Raw genomic sequence first — 15,473 nt, 5'->3', positions numbered from 1 at the left:
ATAGACTGGAAAGTGCTGCCCAGGTGTGCCCTCTCATGTAAGGCTCACAGGCCCTCTGAAAAGTACATCAGTTTGTTTTCTCTAGCCTAGGGGACTTGAGGCACTTGAGGCTGACTTTCAGGCAAGGGAAGTGACTTGCCCAGGTCACATATACCTGAGGGAGGGGCAGAGCCAGTCCTGGGACCCTGAGCACTGGCAGCCCAGCGCTACTTCTAGTGCGCATGGCTGCCAGGCCCCGGCGGTGGAGCTTTTGTGGGCCTGGACCAGCCCAGGACCCTGCAAACCCTCAGCTGTTGCGGTGCAATTCGTTTGAAGGAACTCTTCTTGCTGCCCACCAGGCCCCAGGTCTGCCCTGGGGCTGAAGGAACAAGATGCCTCGGACACAGTCCACTTGGGTCTCTGGCAAAGAGAAAGAATGCAAACACTTCACACAAGGCCACTCAGCACGGAGCCTGGGCACACAGTGAGCATCACTGAACATCTGTCACATGCCCACGGGCGAAGCGGCTCGGAGCCTGCGAGTAAGCCCATCTGGGCCATCACTGAAGGCTTCCCGTAGGAGGGGGCCTTTGAGCTGAGCCTTCAAGAATGGGTGGAATTTCCAGAGGGTCCAGAGAAGAGAAACAGTCTGGCGTTTCAGGTGGAGGGGTTGACTCTCCCAGAAGGCAAAGTATGCGAACTACAAAGCGCGCGGGGACTCGCTGGTCTACACGGTGGGGGCCCTGCAGTCCTCACCAAGCGCGTAGAATTTGCCGAGTATTAGCCACGAGGGGCGGGGTGAGGCGGGGCGGGGCCGAGGTGGGGGGTGGAGGGGGGAGGCCCAGAGAGCTTCATAAAGCCACAGCAAAGGCGCCGCGACGCTAGTGACAGCGACCCGCTGAAGACGGAGCCCGGGAGCTGCCGCGCGCCCGCCAAACGCGGGCGCAGGACCCAGGCGTCCGAGCCCGGGCTCCGGTGGGGCCCCCGCCCCCCGCCCCGCCCCCTCCAGCCTCCGCCCAGCCGACCCCCCGCGCCCGCCCCCGCGCGGAGAAGGGCCGGTCCTCGACGGCCGCGGGAAGGTACCAGCCCGCCCCGGATGGGCATCTTGGAGCCAGGCTGCCGAGACATGCTGACGGGCACCGACCCGATGCCAGCGAGCGACGAGGGCCGGGCGCCAGGCGCCGACTCGCACAACCGCTACTTCTACCCGGAGCCGGGAGCGCAGGACGCGGCCGACCGTCGCGTGGGCGCCAGCCCTGGGGCGCCCTACGCCGGGGGCGCCCTGGTGCCTGCCCCGCCGGGCCGCTTCCTCGGAGCCTACGCCTACCCGCCCCGACCCCAGGCCACCGGCTTCCCCGGGGCGGGCGAGCCCTTCCCGCCGACGCCGGGCGCCGAGGGCTACCAGCTGGGGGACGCCTACACCGCCCCGGACCCGCGCGCCACACTCTACCCGGGGCCGCGCGAGGACTGTGCGCTGCCGGCGGGGCTGGAGGTATCCGGGAAGCTGAGAGTCGCGCTCAACAACCACCTGTTGTGGTCCAAGTTTAATCAGCACCAGACGGAGATGATCATCACCAAGCAGGGACGGTAAGTGAGGCGCGCGCCGGGAGCGCCGAGCTGTGGGAGCCTCCTCGGTCCCGCCGACCCGGACAGGGACGCGCTTTTCTTTTTCTTTTTTCTTTTCTTTTCTTTTCTTTTTTTTTTCTGTCTAGACTTTGCTAGTGTCTCTGTGTCTCTCACAGCTTTGGCTCAGGCTTTGGGGGGAAAGAGGAGTTGAGTTTCGGACAGGAAAGTTCTGGGGCTTGTTTACTCTCAGGACCAACAGGCACAACTCAAAAGGGAGATGGAGGAGAGGGGCGCAGTGAGCCGTCGTCCTGGTTTAGAGGGATGGTGCCTATGGTTTCACCCAGCATTGGGGTGCGGTCTCTGCCTGGAGGGGGGCGCGGAGGGCGCAGGGGGAGTGTGTGCTTTGGGTTTGACAGAGCAGGGCGCCTCTTAGCCCCTATGTGTGGGGAAACGGAGCGGAGGGCAGGGTCTTACAGTGGGGTGGACAGCAATCCAGCCCTCATCTCCGGGGCCCCTTGTGCCCACCTCTCCCAGCCCCCTTACTGCTGTTGTGTACAGGTCAGCTCTGGGGTTGGGGGGTGGTGTGGTAAAACTGGGATTTGGTGACATGGAGAAGTGGTCGCCAAGTTTCCTTTCCGGTAGTACTTTGAGATCGTATGTCTGGTGTGCGCATGTGTTGGGAGGGGGGAGGTCGTAAAGTGGGAGGGGGCATAGATTCCTTCCAGACACAGTCCCCTCCCCGAGGGCACAGATGTCCATGGGCCTGAGCAGGTGAAGCTAACCCATGGGTCCCAGCTGGCAGCCATTCCCACACTCTGTACCCTTCAAGGCTTGTCCCTGAAAGCCTGCCCCACCCTTATCCAGATACTCACCAGTCCATCCTAGGGAACCCATGGTTCCATGGTTCAGGGTCCCCTGAGCTCCGTGCATGTGGGGTAGGGTTTGGGGCCAAGGGTGCTGCTTCCGGAGAGAGTCTCCTACAAGGGGGAAAGAAAGAGAAACTTGCAACTTGTGTGGTATTTGTTTAGTAAGCAACACTCTGAGTGGGCCCTGCCTGTGTCTGGTGTGGGAGTGTGCACCCACCCTTCCCGGTGGGGCCCGTGTGGGCAGGGGACCAGCGAGGGCCTCTGTGTGGAGGCGCTATGTCATCAGTGGACCTGGGAGGTGTTGAAGAGCAGATACCGAGGGTTGGGCTTGGGGAGCGAGAAGGGAGAGGCCATGCTGGGCCTGAGGGTTGGCATTCAATCTGGGCATTGCTGGAACATTCATCCCTCCTGACGGATGATTTCTATGGGGTGGCTTGGGATTGAGGGACCTGTCCACCAACCACAATTGGCTTCAAGTTGCTGAACTGTTCCTCTTTCTCAGGGATGAACCCGGGAAAGTTGGCATTTTCTTTCACGGCACGGCCTTCATCTTCTAGGCCTTCTGATAATTCCTCTCTGCTCCCCCAGCCCTACCCCCTGTCTGGGTGCACCCAGGCATAGCCTAGGCTTCTAGGCTATCATGTCTGAATTGGAGGGGACCCAGAAAATCCTGTCCCACCTTCTCCCTGGACAGAGAGGCAAATGGACCCAGAGACAGTAAGAGACTTTTATGAGGTTACACAGCACATTCATCGCTGGGAGAACTGGCACCAGCATGCAGATGTTATGTGCCTGGGTTTCTTTCTCTGGTCCCCCACGACCAGGAGTAAAAACAGCCACCCACACTGTCCGAAGGCCTTGATGCATTCAGAGTGCTTTCACTTCCATTATTTCACTGTGTGCTAGGTAGGCCAAGCGGCCTCCCCATTTACAGCTGAGGGCACTGAGGCCCAGGGGAGCTAGTGGCTTACACTGGGTTACACGGCAGACCTGAACTCAGGCTCAGGCCTGAACTCTGTTGAGTGGTCAGGAAGCCTTCCCACCCTGGGGCCTGGTGGGGGGGGTCTCCCCACAGCCTTGCAGCCAGGCCCCAGCCCCTCCAGTCTTGAGGGATGAGGTAGACAGAGCTTCAGCAGAACCTCAGGGCTCTGGGGGTGCAGGGCTAGCTGGGGGTCTTAGGTGGACGCGTCTTTCTGTACTGGTTGCCTCCTTTACACCTACAGCCTCCTTCTTTCCTTTATTTTCCTGCTGAATAATCTTCTCTGGACAAGTTTTGTTGTCTCTCTTTTAGATCCACACACTTAATTTCCTTAATTATGAAAAATTCCAATATATACAAAAGTGAAGAGAAACATGTAACGGATCTCCATCTACCCATTATCCAGCTTCAACAGGTGTCAATACTGGTCCAATCTTGTTTCTGCTTTATCCTCGCTCACTTAACTTCTGGTCTGAAACTATATTAGTGATAGTGTAAGTAATTAGTAAGTAAATCCTAGACACTGTATTACTTTATCCTTAAGTAGTTCTCCGTGCACCTCTAAAAATGGCTTTTTAAAAATAAACACAATGCCATTAGCAAACCTGAAAAGAAACTCTTAAATATCAAATTTCCCTGATTGTTTCTTGTATGTGCACACGCGTGTGTTTTACAAGCCTCACACTTTCAATCCATCCTAACGACTGCTTCGGACACTGCGGGCTGTGGGGCCGCTGGAAGCAGGCAGTGGCCCCTCACAACTTCCTCTGAGGCCTCCTCTTGGATCAGGCCTTGGGGGCCCCATGGTGGGGTGGAGAGGACAGAGGACACACCACCCCCAATTCAGCACCTCTGACTGTGAGCTTGGGCTCCAGTGATCTGGGAAGTCGGCGGCCATTTCCTTCTGCTACTGGCTTCTGAAAAGGAAGTCTTGGGCTCAGAGAACAGCTCCCTTTCTGTCCTCCTGCTTTGGTGGGCTGGCCTGTCCTTCCATGGTTTCCAGTGACCCACCAGTCACCACCACATCACCCACGGCTTTCTTCCTTTTTGAAAAATCCTTCCAGCCCAGGCCCACCCACAGCCCCGTAGCCTTTCGCCTTGGGCTGACTCACTCCCTCCCAGATCCTTCCTCTCCCACCCACCCTAGACCCATTCCTCAGTGTGCACACAGTAATGCTCTCCTCCATGGGCAGGAATGTGGTGGGGAGCAGGGGGTGATTCCAGGGTCCAGAGACTGATCCAGGCAGCTCAGATGGGGCTGGGAGGGGAAACGGAGGACAAGAAGATGGACTGGCCAGCTGGAAGGCTGAGAGTTCAAGTTTGCGTGTTTGTGGAGGTTCACGGCCTGATAGGCCCACTCATGTTGCCCGGCCTCGTGTTGTTTTTGGGAGGCAGTCTGTGTGCTGCGCCCAAGTCGGCCGGTGTGTGATAGTCGACGGTAGACGTTCTCAGTAGAGAAAGAGAGAGGCGGCTGTCTCGTGTGTGGGTGTGTGGGTGTGCAGCAATTGCCGGCAATCCCCACTTTTCTGGGTGTAATTAGTTGATTATTATAATTAAGATAACTCTTGTTAAGCAGCTCAGTTTGCATTTGTGTATGTGTGTGCGAAGTTAGGGCTTGATAAAACAATTTCAGTCCCGTACCATCCTCAGCCCTTTTGGTTTTCTCTTCTCTACATTCCAACTCCGAGAACTTTTTAGATCTTTACATTTTTTTTTTTTTTTTTTTTTTTTAGCTTTAAGCCTGCTTTAATTTGGGCTGACTGGCTTTATTTCTTTTGGAGTAGGTGAAAACGGCTTTGCTTTCTCTTCCGCCGTTTGCTGGTGGCTGTCTGATTTCTATTCAGTGGGTCCGAGGTTGGTGGGAAGAGGCGATCCCTTGATGCCCGAGCGCTTTTTGCATTTGGATCGGTACAAGGCATTGCCAGAATACCCTCCTCAAAGGTGGTACCGATTTACACCCCCACCAACAGTGGCTGAGAGGACCCATTATCCCACAGGTTCATCAGCATTAGATATTGTCAATTTTGAAACATTTTGCCAACATGACTGATAAAAACCATCTTTTAATTTGTACTTAACGATGGTGAATTGGAGCATTGTCAGAGGTGTACAGGATGGGGATGGGATATGATGACTTTGTGAATCATTTCAAACTGGATGGTCCTTAGAAGCAGCAGAGGAACTTGGGGTCTTGGACCCTGTCCCCTGAGGGCTGAGTGAGTAGTGAGCGGTCTTTCCTAGGGGCTCAGTTTGGCACCAGACCCATCTTCACTCCTGGTTCCTTCCCAGCAAAGTGTCGTGTAAATCAGAGGCTATTTTGGGATCCCAGCTGGTGGTGATTCTAGACTTTTAGGGTGAAGTTGAGACCTCCCTTCTCCTCTCCCTCTTCCCCACAGTCTTCCTGTGTCTCCTGCCTTTCACTCTACCAGTGATAAGCAGGATGGGGTGAGGGAGACGATAGCATGCGATCTGCCATCAGGAGACCCCATTTCTGCTCTCCCAACGTGGAGCCATCACCAAACCTCTCTGAGCGTCATTTTCTTCAAGTATAAATTGGAAATAACATTTTATATCTCAAAGGACTGGTTCAGTGAACTGGCTGCTGCATAAGTAGTGGCACTTGAATGAATATGTTCCTTCTCTCTATTACTACATGTTTAGATAGGAACTGGTTACAGTATAGGCAACATGAATGACCTGACCACTGTTGTAGAATGAGCTGGTGGTAGAAATGGGTTGAAAATATTCCCCCACCCTCGATCGCTCAAAGTCTCATCCCTAACCTTTGATTTCTCCAGTTGACTGGCATACCGAGCTCCTGGGACCGAGGGCCTCAGACCGTAACCCTGGACTCTTGCTTGCGGTTCTTCAGCCAGGCCAGAGGGCTTTGATAGTTCTGGGCCTGGGAGAAGATAGGATGGGGGCGGGATGGGAGAGACGGTGAGCTGAGTTTCACATCCTTCAAACTCCTTAACAGCTCTCAGAGGAAAGATGGACAGGAGTTATTATCTCCATTTACGGGTGGAGAAAGTGAGGTTTGGCTTGGGAATTAACTTATCCAAGGCCATAGGACCACTAAGTCTCTTTTTCTCAGCCCAGGAGAGTCTGGGGAAGACAGGAATGTGACAGTACCCTCCCCGGGAGATCTTTTTTTTTTTTTTTTTTTAAATAAATTTATTTATTTATTTTTGGCTGCGTTGGGTCTTCGTTGCTGCGCGTGGGCTTTCTCTAGTTGCGGCGAGCGGGGGCTTCTCTTCGTTGCGGTGCACGGGCTTCTCATTGCGGTGGCTTCTCTTGTTGCGGAGCATGGGCTCTAGGCGCGTGGGCTTCAGTAGTTGTGGCTCGTGGGCTCAGTAGCTGTGGCGCACGGGCTTAGTTGCTCCGCGGCATGTGGGATCTTCCCAGACCAGGGCTCGAACCCGTGTCCCCTGCATTGGCAGGCGGATTCTTAACCACTGCGCCACCAGGGAAGTCCCCAGGAGATCTTTCCAAGGTTATTAGCGATGTTGATCTGGGACCCTCTGGGGACTAGAATCCACCCAAAAGTGCTCCTAGGCCCCTAGAACTCTCCCTCTCCCAGGTTTCCTCACTCATGAACCAGTGCCTTTCTTCCCAACCTGCAGGGCTTCTTGTAGGGGAGGGGAGAAGTGTGTGGGAATGAAAAGTAATTCTCATGAGGGTGTGACTCTTCCAGCTTAAAAACTCTGCTCTTCCTGCTTGGGTTAGAAGAGAAAGACTAAGCCATAGATGTGCTGGTTGTAGTGATGGTGGTGATGGGGTGGTGGTGGTTGTAGTGGTGGTGATGGGCTGGTGGTGGTTGTAGTGGTGGTGGTGGTGGGGGTAGTGATGGTGGAGGTGTTGGTTGTAGTGATGGTGGTGATGGGGTGGTGGTGGTTGTAGTGGTGGTGAGGGGGTAGTGATGGTAGAGGTGTTGGTTGTAGTGGTGGTGGTGGTGATGGTGGAAGTGTTGGTTGTAGTGGTGGTGGTGATGGTGGAGGTGTTGGTTGTAGTGATCATGGAGGTGTTGGTTGTAGTGATGGTGGAGGTGTTGGTTGTAGTGGTGGTGGTGATGGGTTGGTGGTGGTTGTAGTGGTGGTGGTGGTGGGGGTAGTGATGGTGGAGGTGTTGGTTGTAGTGATGGTGGTGATGGGCTGGTGGTGGTTGTAGTGGTGGTGGTGGGGGTAGTGATGGTGGAGGTGGTGCTTGTAGCGATGGTGGTGATGGGGTGGTGGTGGTTGTAGTGGTGGTGAGGGGGTAGTGATGGTGGAGGTGTTGGTTGCAGTGGTGGTGGTGATGGGCTGGTGGTGGTTGTGGTGGTGGTGAGGGGGTAGTGATGGTGGAGGCGTTGGTTGTAGTGGTGGTGGTGATGGGGTGGTGATGGTGGAGGTGGCGGAGATGGTTGTGTTATGGTAGTGCTTCTTCCTGTGAATCTGTTGCTCAGCACAACAGCACAACTTCCCAAATCCAACTTCCTCCACTTTTCCTGGGAACCAGGACTTTGAACATGGGGGCTGTGCTCAATAGAGTCCCTCTTCCAGGTGGATGGGAATCTCCAGCTAGGACTTCAGTTACTTCTCTGAAGACCCTGGAGCAGGCTGTGCTACAGACATCAGGCCCAGGAGGATGGGGCAGGGAGAGCCTGTGGATGGGTGCTCTGGGGCTAAGCGCATGTTAGCACCGTGAGAGCCACGATGGAGAGGGTGGATGACAGACTGAGGCCAGACCAGGGTTCAGGGAACTGAGAGATGAGGACCTACTAGGAACTGCCTGTGTGGGGCTGGCTTGTGGCTTTGCTCCGCCTCTAGGGAGCAAGCGAAGGCTAGGGACAGGGGTGTGCAGCTAATGTCTAGCAACTGACCCTCTGAAAGAAAAACATTTTTAAAAGCCCCGATTCATAGTGTTTGCTGATTTCCGTGGTAAATACCCCTATAATGGCTGCTCGTAAGCTGCCCACGTGATATCACTGAATGCGGAGTTGGGAAGAGACGTGTGGTAGTGCACATAATCTGGTATCTCCACCGGACAGGTACAATAGATGTAAACAATCTCAAGAGCAGAGATAATAGTAAACCGTAGTAAAAAAAATTGAGAAGTGATTTTTTTGAGTATTTATTACAGTGGCTTGTAATGTAATACATTTAATTGTAAATTTATGTGATTTAATTTTTAATCGTGGCTGTTTAACAACTGGCTGGCAGACTTCCTGGACTTCTCCAGCTGGCTCTGGTGAGGGGTGGGAGCCAGCTCCAGCACACCAGCGACGGACAGCCTTTGCACAGGGCACGGCTGTCCGGGGGATTGGGGGCTGTTGGATATTGATGGGTCTCCCTGTTCTCCCCAGGCGGATGTTCCCATTCCTGTCATTTACTGTGGCTGGGCTGGAGCCCACCAGCCATTACCGGATATTTGTGGACGTGGTCTTGGCGGACCAGCATCACTGGCGGTATCAGAGCGGCAAGTGGGTGCAGTGTGGAAAGGCTGAGGGCAACATGCCAGGTACGCGCCTCCTTGGGAACTGGGGGGCATGCTTTTTATCTAATACTGGGCGCCCCCTGGTGGATCCAAGAGGAACCCCCAAGCCCCTGGCCCTGACTCCTAGGATTTCATTCTCTGTTCCATCCCTCCCATCCCATCCCACCCCACCCCACTCCACCCCACCCCATCCCCTCCCACTTCTCACTTCCGTTCCGTTTGTCATCTCTTCTACTTTGCTCTAGCCTGTCTTCGGCTCAGTCCTCTGCCCACACCTCCCCCTGTCCTGCCCCGTCTGTCCTCCCCCTGCATCCTTCTTGCCATCCCCCTCAGAACAGGCAAAGAAGCCCCACATCACCAGGGGTCTGGTCCCAGGGGCTGCATGCCAAAGAGATTAACTGTCCACAGGGAACCGCCTGTACGTCCACCCAGATTCTCCCAACACTGGAGCCCACTGGATGCGCCAGGAAGTTTCATTTGGGAAACTAAAGCTCACGAACAACAAAGGGGCCTCCAACAACGTGACCCAGGTGGGACTCCTCCCCATGGGATAGCCCCGCACCCCTCCCTGTCCCCGAGGTCGCAGCGGGTCCTGCAGGCTGCTTCTGTTCTGTAAGAGCGACTTTTCTCCCTCTCTGACTCTGGTTCTTTTCCACCCACCTTGGGAGGAAGCTGAATCTCAGGGCAGACAGGCGTCACATTCGGGCCAACACGGACCAAACCAGCCAGGGGGTTTCTTCACTGAATCCTGGGCTACCATCACTCGTGTACCATATTGGGTATAGAGTTGGTACCGGTGGTCCCAGGGAATGGATGCAAAGTTTCTTTGAGTTGAGCAATTCTATTAAAAGTGCCCTTATCCCTGAAAAGCCCTGTTTGTGCTAATCCCTTGGTCACAATGGACATCTGGGGATAGGTAAAGGGGCAAGAGAATAGAACTGGTGCCCTGAAGAGGCTAGGGACTGGGGTTGGAAGCCTGGGAGAAGTTATGTGGTGGCGGGGCAGAGGAATGGGCATGATGACCTCAGGGTCCTTTCTAGCTTGGCCGTAGGGCTGGCCATAGGTGGGGCTGGGAGAGGGTTCCTTTGAACTCCCTCCTCCCACCCTCACAGCCGTCCTACCCTCTCTCAGATGATCGTGCTCCAGTCCCTCCATAAGTACCAGCCCCGGCTACACATTGTCGAGGTCAGTGATGGAGAGCCAGAGGCGGCCTGCAACGCTTCCAACACGCACATCTTTACTTTCCAAGAAACCCAGTTCGTTGCCGTGACCGCCTACCAGAACGCCGAGGTGAGGGCTCCCTGGGCGAGGGTGGGCTGAGCCTGTGGCAGGGTGGGGGGACAACGACGGGGAGAGTGGAGCCCCCAGTCTTCCTGGGAGCGATTTTGGAAGTTCCCCAGCCTCAGACTCAGGACTCAGGTGACTCTGTTTCACTTCTCTCTAGATTACTCAGCTGAAAATTGATAATAACCCTTTTGCCAAAGGATTCCGGGAGAACTTTGAGTCGTAAGTGCCACTGGGTTCATCTCATGTTTGCAGAGGCCTCCTCTTGTCCCTCTGAGACCAGACAAGTGCTCAGCATGTCCCCTCTCTGCCTCTGCGGTGGGGAAGTGTGGGCTGGGTACTGGAGGGCGGCGGGCAAGTCAGGAAGGAGGGTCTGGGGAGGGACGTGAGACAGGCAGGCTCCTAAGTGACCAGTTCTGGTCATGACCCCTGTCTTTTGCTTCCTGTTTTTTTTTAGCATGTACGCATCTGTTGACACCAGCGTCCTCTCCCCGCCTGGACCCAACTGTCAATTGCTTGGGGGAGACCACTACTCTCCTCTGCTCCCCAACCAGTATCCCGTTCCCAGCTGTTTCTACCCCAACCTTCCCAGCCAGGCCAAGGATGTGGTTCCCCAGCCTTACTGGCTGGGGGCCCCTCGGGACCACAGCTACGAGGCCGAGTTTCGAGCTGTCAGCATGAAGCCTTCATTCCTGCCCTCCGCCCCTGGGTCCACTATGTCCTACTACCGAAGCCAGGAGGTCCTGGCGCCTGGAGCTGGCTGGCCTGTGACCCCCCAGTACCCTCCCAAGATGGGCCCAACCAGCTGGTTCCGCTCCATGCGAACTCTGCCCATGGAACCTGGCCCTGGAGCCTCAGAGGGGCGGGGGCCGGAAGACCAGGGCTCCCCCTCCTTGTGGACTGAGATCACCCCCATCCGGCCAGAGTCCAGCGACTCAGGACTGGGTGAAGGAGACTCTAAGAGGAGGCGTGTGTCCCCCTACCCTTCCAGTGGCGACAGCTCCTCCCCTGCGGGGGCCCCTTCTCCTTTTGATAAGGAAACCGAAGGCCAGTTTTATAACTATTTTCCCAATTGAGCAGATGACATGGTGAAAGGAACAGAAAGAGTGTCATTGGGTTGGTGACACCAACTAACGTAGACCACAGACCCAGGACTGAGCCGTCCCCAGCTCCCTCTGTCCCATCTCCTTCTGTAGTTGGTTGAGGAAGAGGGGGGCCAAGAAGGATTCTGGGGTTCACTTGCTGCCTCCTGGCCCACAGTGAAACCTGCGAGGAGTGTTCTCTGCCCCTTCCTCTGTCCCAACTACAGTCATTTACCTGGTGCTGCTTCTGGCTGTGGGTTCCCAGCTGGAGAACAGAAAACAGACAGTGGAAGGTCTGGGACACAAAGGAGCTTCCTCCCTTCTGCGGGGTGTAGGGGTGGGAGTGGGGGGGGGGTCAGGATCAGGTGGGACAGCCAGACTGGAGACTCAGATCTCTTCCTCTACAGAGTAACTTTCAACATTTGTGTGTGTGTGTTAATCCCTGATGTGGAAATAAAGACACATGAATTTTATAACAGCCAGCCAGCCACAGTCAGGGGAGAGGACCCAATGACTTTGGGCAGCTGGCTTGGGCCGCACCCTCTTAGAGGCAGTGGGGTCCCAAGGAAGGGGCTGGGAAGGGGGGGGAATTGTGCACGATTCAAGAAGCAAGGTCTTGGCGGGGTGGTGTGTGAGGGTGCATTTTTCTTTTTTCTTTTTTGGGAACGGGGGAGGCTATTTATTGTACAGAGAGTGGTGTCCGGATATATTGCTTTTGTCTTCATCACTTTCTGAAAATAAACACGAAACTGTCAAGTGTGTCCTACTTTAATGCCTGGGTAGGGGACACGGGCGGGGACTCTACCGGGAACTGCAAGTGCACCAAAGCTGTTCTCTCTGCTCTAGAACAGAACTTGAAGTTCCGAAGACCATGTACCTCCTAGAAACCAGAGGTGACTTCATTCAGGGGATAAACTGAGTTAGAGCAATGCTATGTGTCCTGCCTTTAGTGCTCAGGTTAATGGCTGATGCCGCTTCTTAAGGTGTCTTGGGATACCCTGACCTGTAGAGCAGGGTGTGAGGGCAAGGCCAGAGGATGGGGGCTGGGTCGGGGCGGGTGGGTCTGAGGAGAAGGATGGCACTTGATTTCTCTTTGCATTTCTAGCAGCTTTGGATCCTCCATCTTCATCTTAGGGTTGTTCAAGGATTAAAGGAGTAAATGTAAATAGGACCACATGAAATTGCTGTTTTTGTAGGTCAAAAACAGCCAAATATTGGCAATTTCATATGATTTACCCTAGTACATGTAAAGGGTTTAGAACAGTGCCAGATAAACAGTAAGCACTCAGAGTGTAAACTATCATCATTGTCATTATTATCATTCTCTAGCCGTTTCTCTCTCTCCTTATACACATACTGAATTGCATTTGTAAAATGATACATGCTTCTTTTAAAGAACTGAAGCAATGCAGAAAACTATAAAGACAACAATAAATTATCCTAAATCTTACCACCCATCAATAATTATCATTAACATTAGATAGATTGGAGAGACAGAAACACTTTTATAATATTGGAATCATACTGAAAATGCTTTTTCTTAATGAAATCTATTGAATTTTCATTAACAGAAGTTAATAATAATAATAATAATAGTAATAATAATAATAATAACCCACCAAACCATCAAAACCCGCAAGAATCTCAAGTGAATGAGGACAATTGCCGAAGTCAAATCTTCCTTCATGATAAGAGATATTTCCTAAAAGAGCACTCTAAGGTTAAAAAAGGAGCTTATGAGAAACATTAAGAGGTTGGAGTTACTATGTTTGCCTCATCCCAGTCCAGAGTATACCCCATTCTAATGTGGGAACATCATTATAGGCTGTATAGGTGTTCTCCCAATTCTTTTTGGAGCCTGGAAAACTTCACTAATGTCTCACAGTTCACATTCCCTCTTTTACTGGTCTCTGCCCAGAGGTAATTTTCATCACCATCTAGTCAGAAGAAGGAAAAGATAAGGAGACATACGTATTTGGTTCCATCCTCTTTGGATTTGGAAGCTCATCTTTTTTTTTTTTTTTTTAAACGTGATAATCCATTTATTTATTTATTTATTTATTTATGGCTGTGTTGGGTCTTCGTTTCTGTGCGAGGGCTCTCTCCAGTTATGGCAAGTGGGGACCACTCTTCATCGCAGTGCGCCGGCCTCTCACTATCACGGCCTCTCTTGTTGTGGAGCACAAGCTCCAGATGCGCAGGCTCAGTAATTGTGGCTCACAGGCCTAGTTGCTCCGTGGCATGTGGGATCTTCCCAGACCAGGGCTCGAACCCGTGTCCCCTGCATTGGCAGGCAGACTCTCAACCACTGCGCCACCAGGGAAGCCCGGAAGCTCATCTTTTTAAAATGACATGAGGAGTTCAGCCATATTGCACTCCGTGAATGCAGATTAATCCTCGCCATGCCCCACCCCTTGGCTGTCACTCTTTGGAGTTAATGATATTAAACTGAGCCTATTTCCTTTCTTGGGAACTGTTGTGAGTAATTACAATACTCTTCTTTTTAAAAAAATTTTTTTTTAATTAATTTATTTATTTTTGGCTGTGTTGGGTCTTTGTTGCTGCGCGCGGGCTTTCTCTAGTTGCGGCGAGCAGGGGCTACTCTTTGTTGAGGTGCACAGGCTTCTCATTGTCACGGCTTCTCTTGTTGCAGAGCACAGGCTCTAGGCACTCGGGCTTCAGTAGTTGTGGCACACGGGCTCAGCAGTTGTGGCTCGCGGGCTCTAGAGTGCAGGCTCAGTAGCTGTGGCACACAGGCTTAGTTGCTCCACGGCATGTGGGGTCTTCCCGGACCAGGGCTCGAACCCATGTCCCCTGCATTGGCAGGCGGATTCTTAACCACTGCACCACCAGGGAAGCCCCTTACAATACTCTTCTCCCTCACTATTTTTAAATGATTTTGGTTCAGTACATTAGACATGAAGTGAAGGGAGTTGTGATTGAGTCATACTCTTCTTTTTCCAGAGGTCTGGCTGCAGATGTTTTGATGCTTTGTTATTTGACTCACAAAGATCCCTTATTATTATTTCTTCACTATTAGATGTACCTTTCCTGAAAAAAATATATATCTGAATAAATAAGTAATATATTTATTTATTTTACTGAATATATATGAATACACATACACAGAGTCTTTAGATAATGTAATGCATTTACCTTAAAATTATACGGTCTGGTATTAATATACTAACTTGTTTTTATTTGAATTCATCTGATAAATTTTCTCCTTTTTAGTTGATAGTGTCTTAGTTTCATTTTTGTTGTAGTTATGTCTGTGTTAAGCAGCAAACTAACAAATTTAAAAACACATTTTAAGACTCTTAAGGACTTCCCTGTTGGCGCAGTGGTTAAGAATCCACCTGCCAATGCAGGGGACATGGGTTTGAGCCCTGGTCTGGGAAGATCCCACATGCCACAGAGCAACTAAGCCAGTGCACTACAACTACTGAGCCTGCATGCCACAACTACTGAAGCCCACTCGCCTAGGCGAGTTGCCTGTGCTCTGCAACAAGAGAAGCCACCACAATGAGGAGCCCGTGCACTGCAGCGAAGAGTAGTCCCCACTCGCCACAACTAGAGAAAGCCTTTGTGCAGCAACGAAGACCCAGTGGAGCCAAAAATAAATAAATAAATTTATTTAAAAAAAAGATTATTAAAATATTTTCTATTTATTTATAAATATAATGATCACTTATTAACCCACCACACAACTTAAGGACTAAAACATTAATAACATTACCCCATCCCATTTCCTGCCTTTTCCTTATGGATAACTAGTATCCTGAATTTTGTGTTTATCTTTTTCTTGCTTTTTAAAATTATGTGTTAACACTTTATATATCTCATTATTATATTATTTGGTTTTTGGTTGTTTTGAATTTATAATATATATGTATATATCTTTGTATTATCTTTCTATGCATGAACATGGAATATTTCTTCATTTATTTAGGTCATCCTTAAGATCTCTCAGTAAAGTTTTATAATTTCTAGGTATAGATCTTGTACATCTTTTGTTAGATTTAGTCTTAGGTATTAAGTTTTTTTCTCTATAAAAGGTATCTTTTAAAAATATATATTTCCTAATTGTTACTAGTACATAGAATTACAATTAATTTTTGTATGCTGATCATAAGATCCAGTCACCTTGCTAAACTCTCTTATTATTTTTCAGTGGTTTGCTATAAATTCATTACTTTCTCTATGGCCAGTCAGGTTATTTCAAATAACAAGAGTTTTATTTCC

At 51.6% G+C, this 15,473-nt stretch overlaps 1 protein-coding gene across 1 annotated transcript; it reads left to right on the top strand.

Moving 5' to 3' along the window:
- The first annotated feature begins 1,075 nt into the window (after positions 1 to 1,075).
- On the top strand, positions 1,076 to 11,364 carry TBX21 (T-box transcription factor 21). The gene is made up of 6 exons (XM_059907972.1): positions 1,076 to 1,566; positions 8,732 to 8,886; positions 9,271 to 9,392; positions 9,994 to 10,152; positions 10,307 to 10,368; positions 10,604 to 11,364. Exons 1-6 carry the CDS (start codon positions 1,076 to 1,078, stop codon positions 11,220 to 11,222), a joined length of 1,608 nt encoding a protein of 535 aa, XP_059763955.1. The 3' UTR covers positions 11,223 to 11,364.
- The last annotated feature ends 4,109 nt before the right edge of the window (positions 11,365 to 15,473 follow it).

This window comes from Balaenoptera ricei, chromosome 20, assembly GCF_028023285.1.
Source record: "Balaenoptera ricei isolate mBalRic1 chromosome 20, mBalRic1.hap2, whole genome shotgun sequence".
NCBI classification, from domain to species: domain Eukaryota; kingdom Metazoa; phylum Chordata; class Mammalia; order Artiodactyla; family Balaenopteridae; genus Balaenoptera; species Balaenoptera ricei.
The sequence above is the reverse complement of the archived record's forward strand: the minus strand, read 5'-3'. Positions and strand labels throughout refer to the sequence as shown.

What these genes read in the sequence shown, in the direction of transcription:
- TBX21 (XM_059907972.1), top strand. Translation starts at nt 1,076, where the DNA reads ATGGGCATCTTGGAGCCAGGCTGCCGAGACATGCTGACGGGCACCGAC. An exon ending in ATCATCACCAAGCAGGGACG is followed by an intron (nt 1,567 to 8,731) that starts GTAAGTGAGGCG and finishes TGTTCTCCCCAG; the next exon opens with GCGGATGTTCCCATTCCTGT. An exon ending in CCGCCTACCAGAACGCCGAG is followed by an intron (nt 10,153 to 10,306) that starts GTGAGGGCTCCC and finishes ACTTCTCTCTAG; the next exon opens with ATTACTCAGCTGAAAATTGA.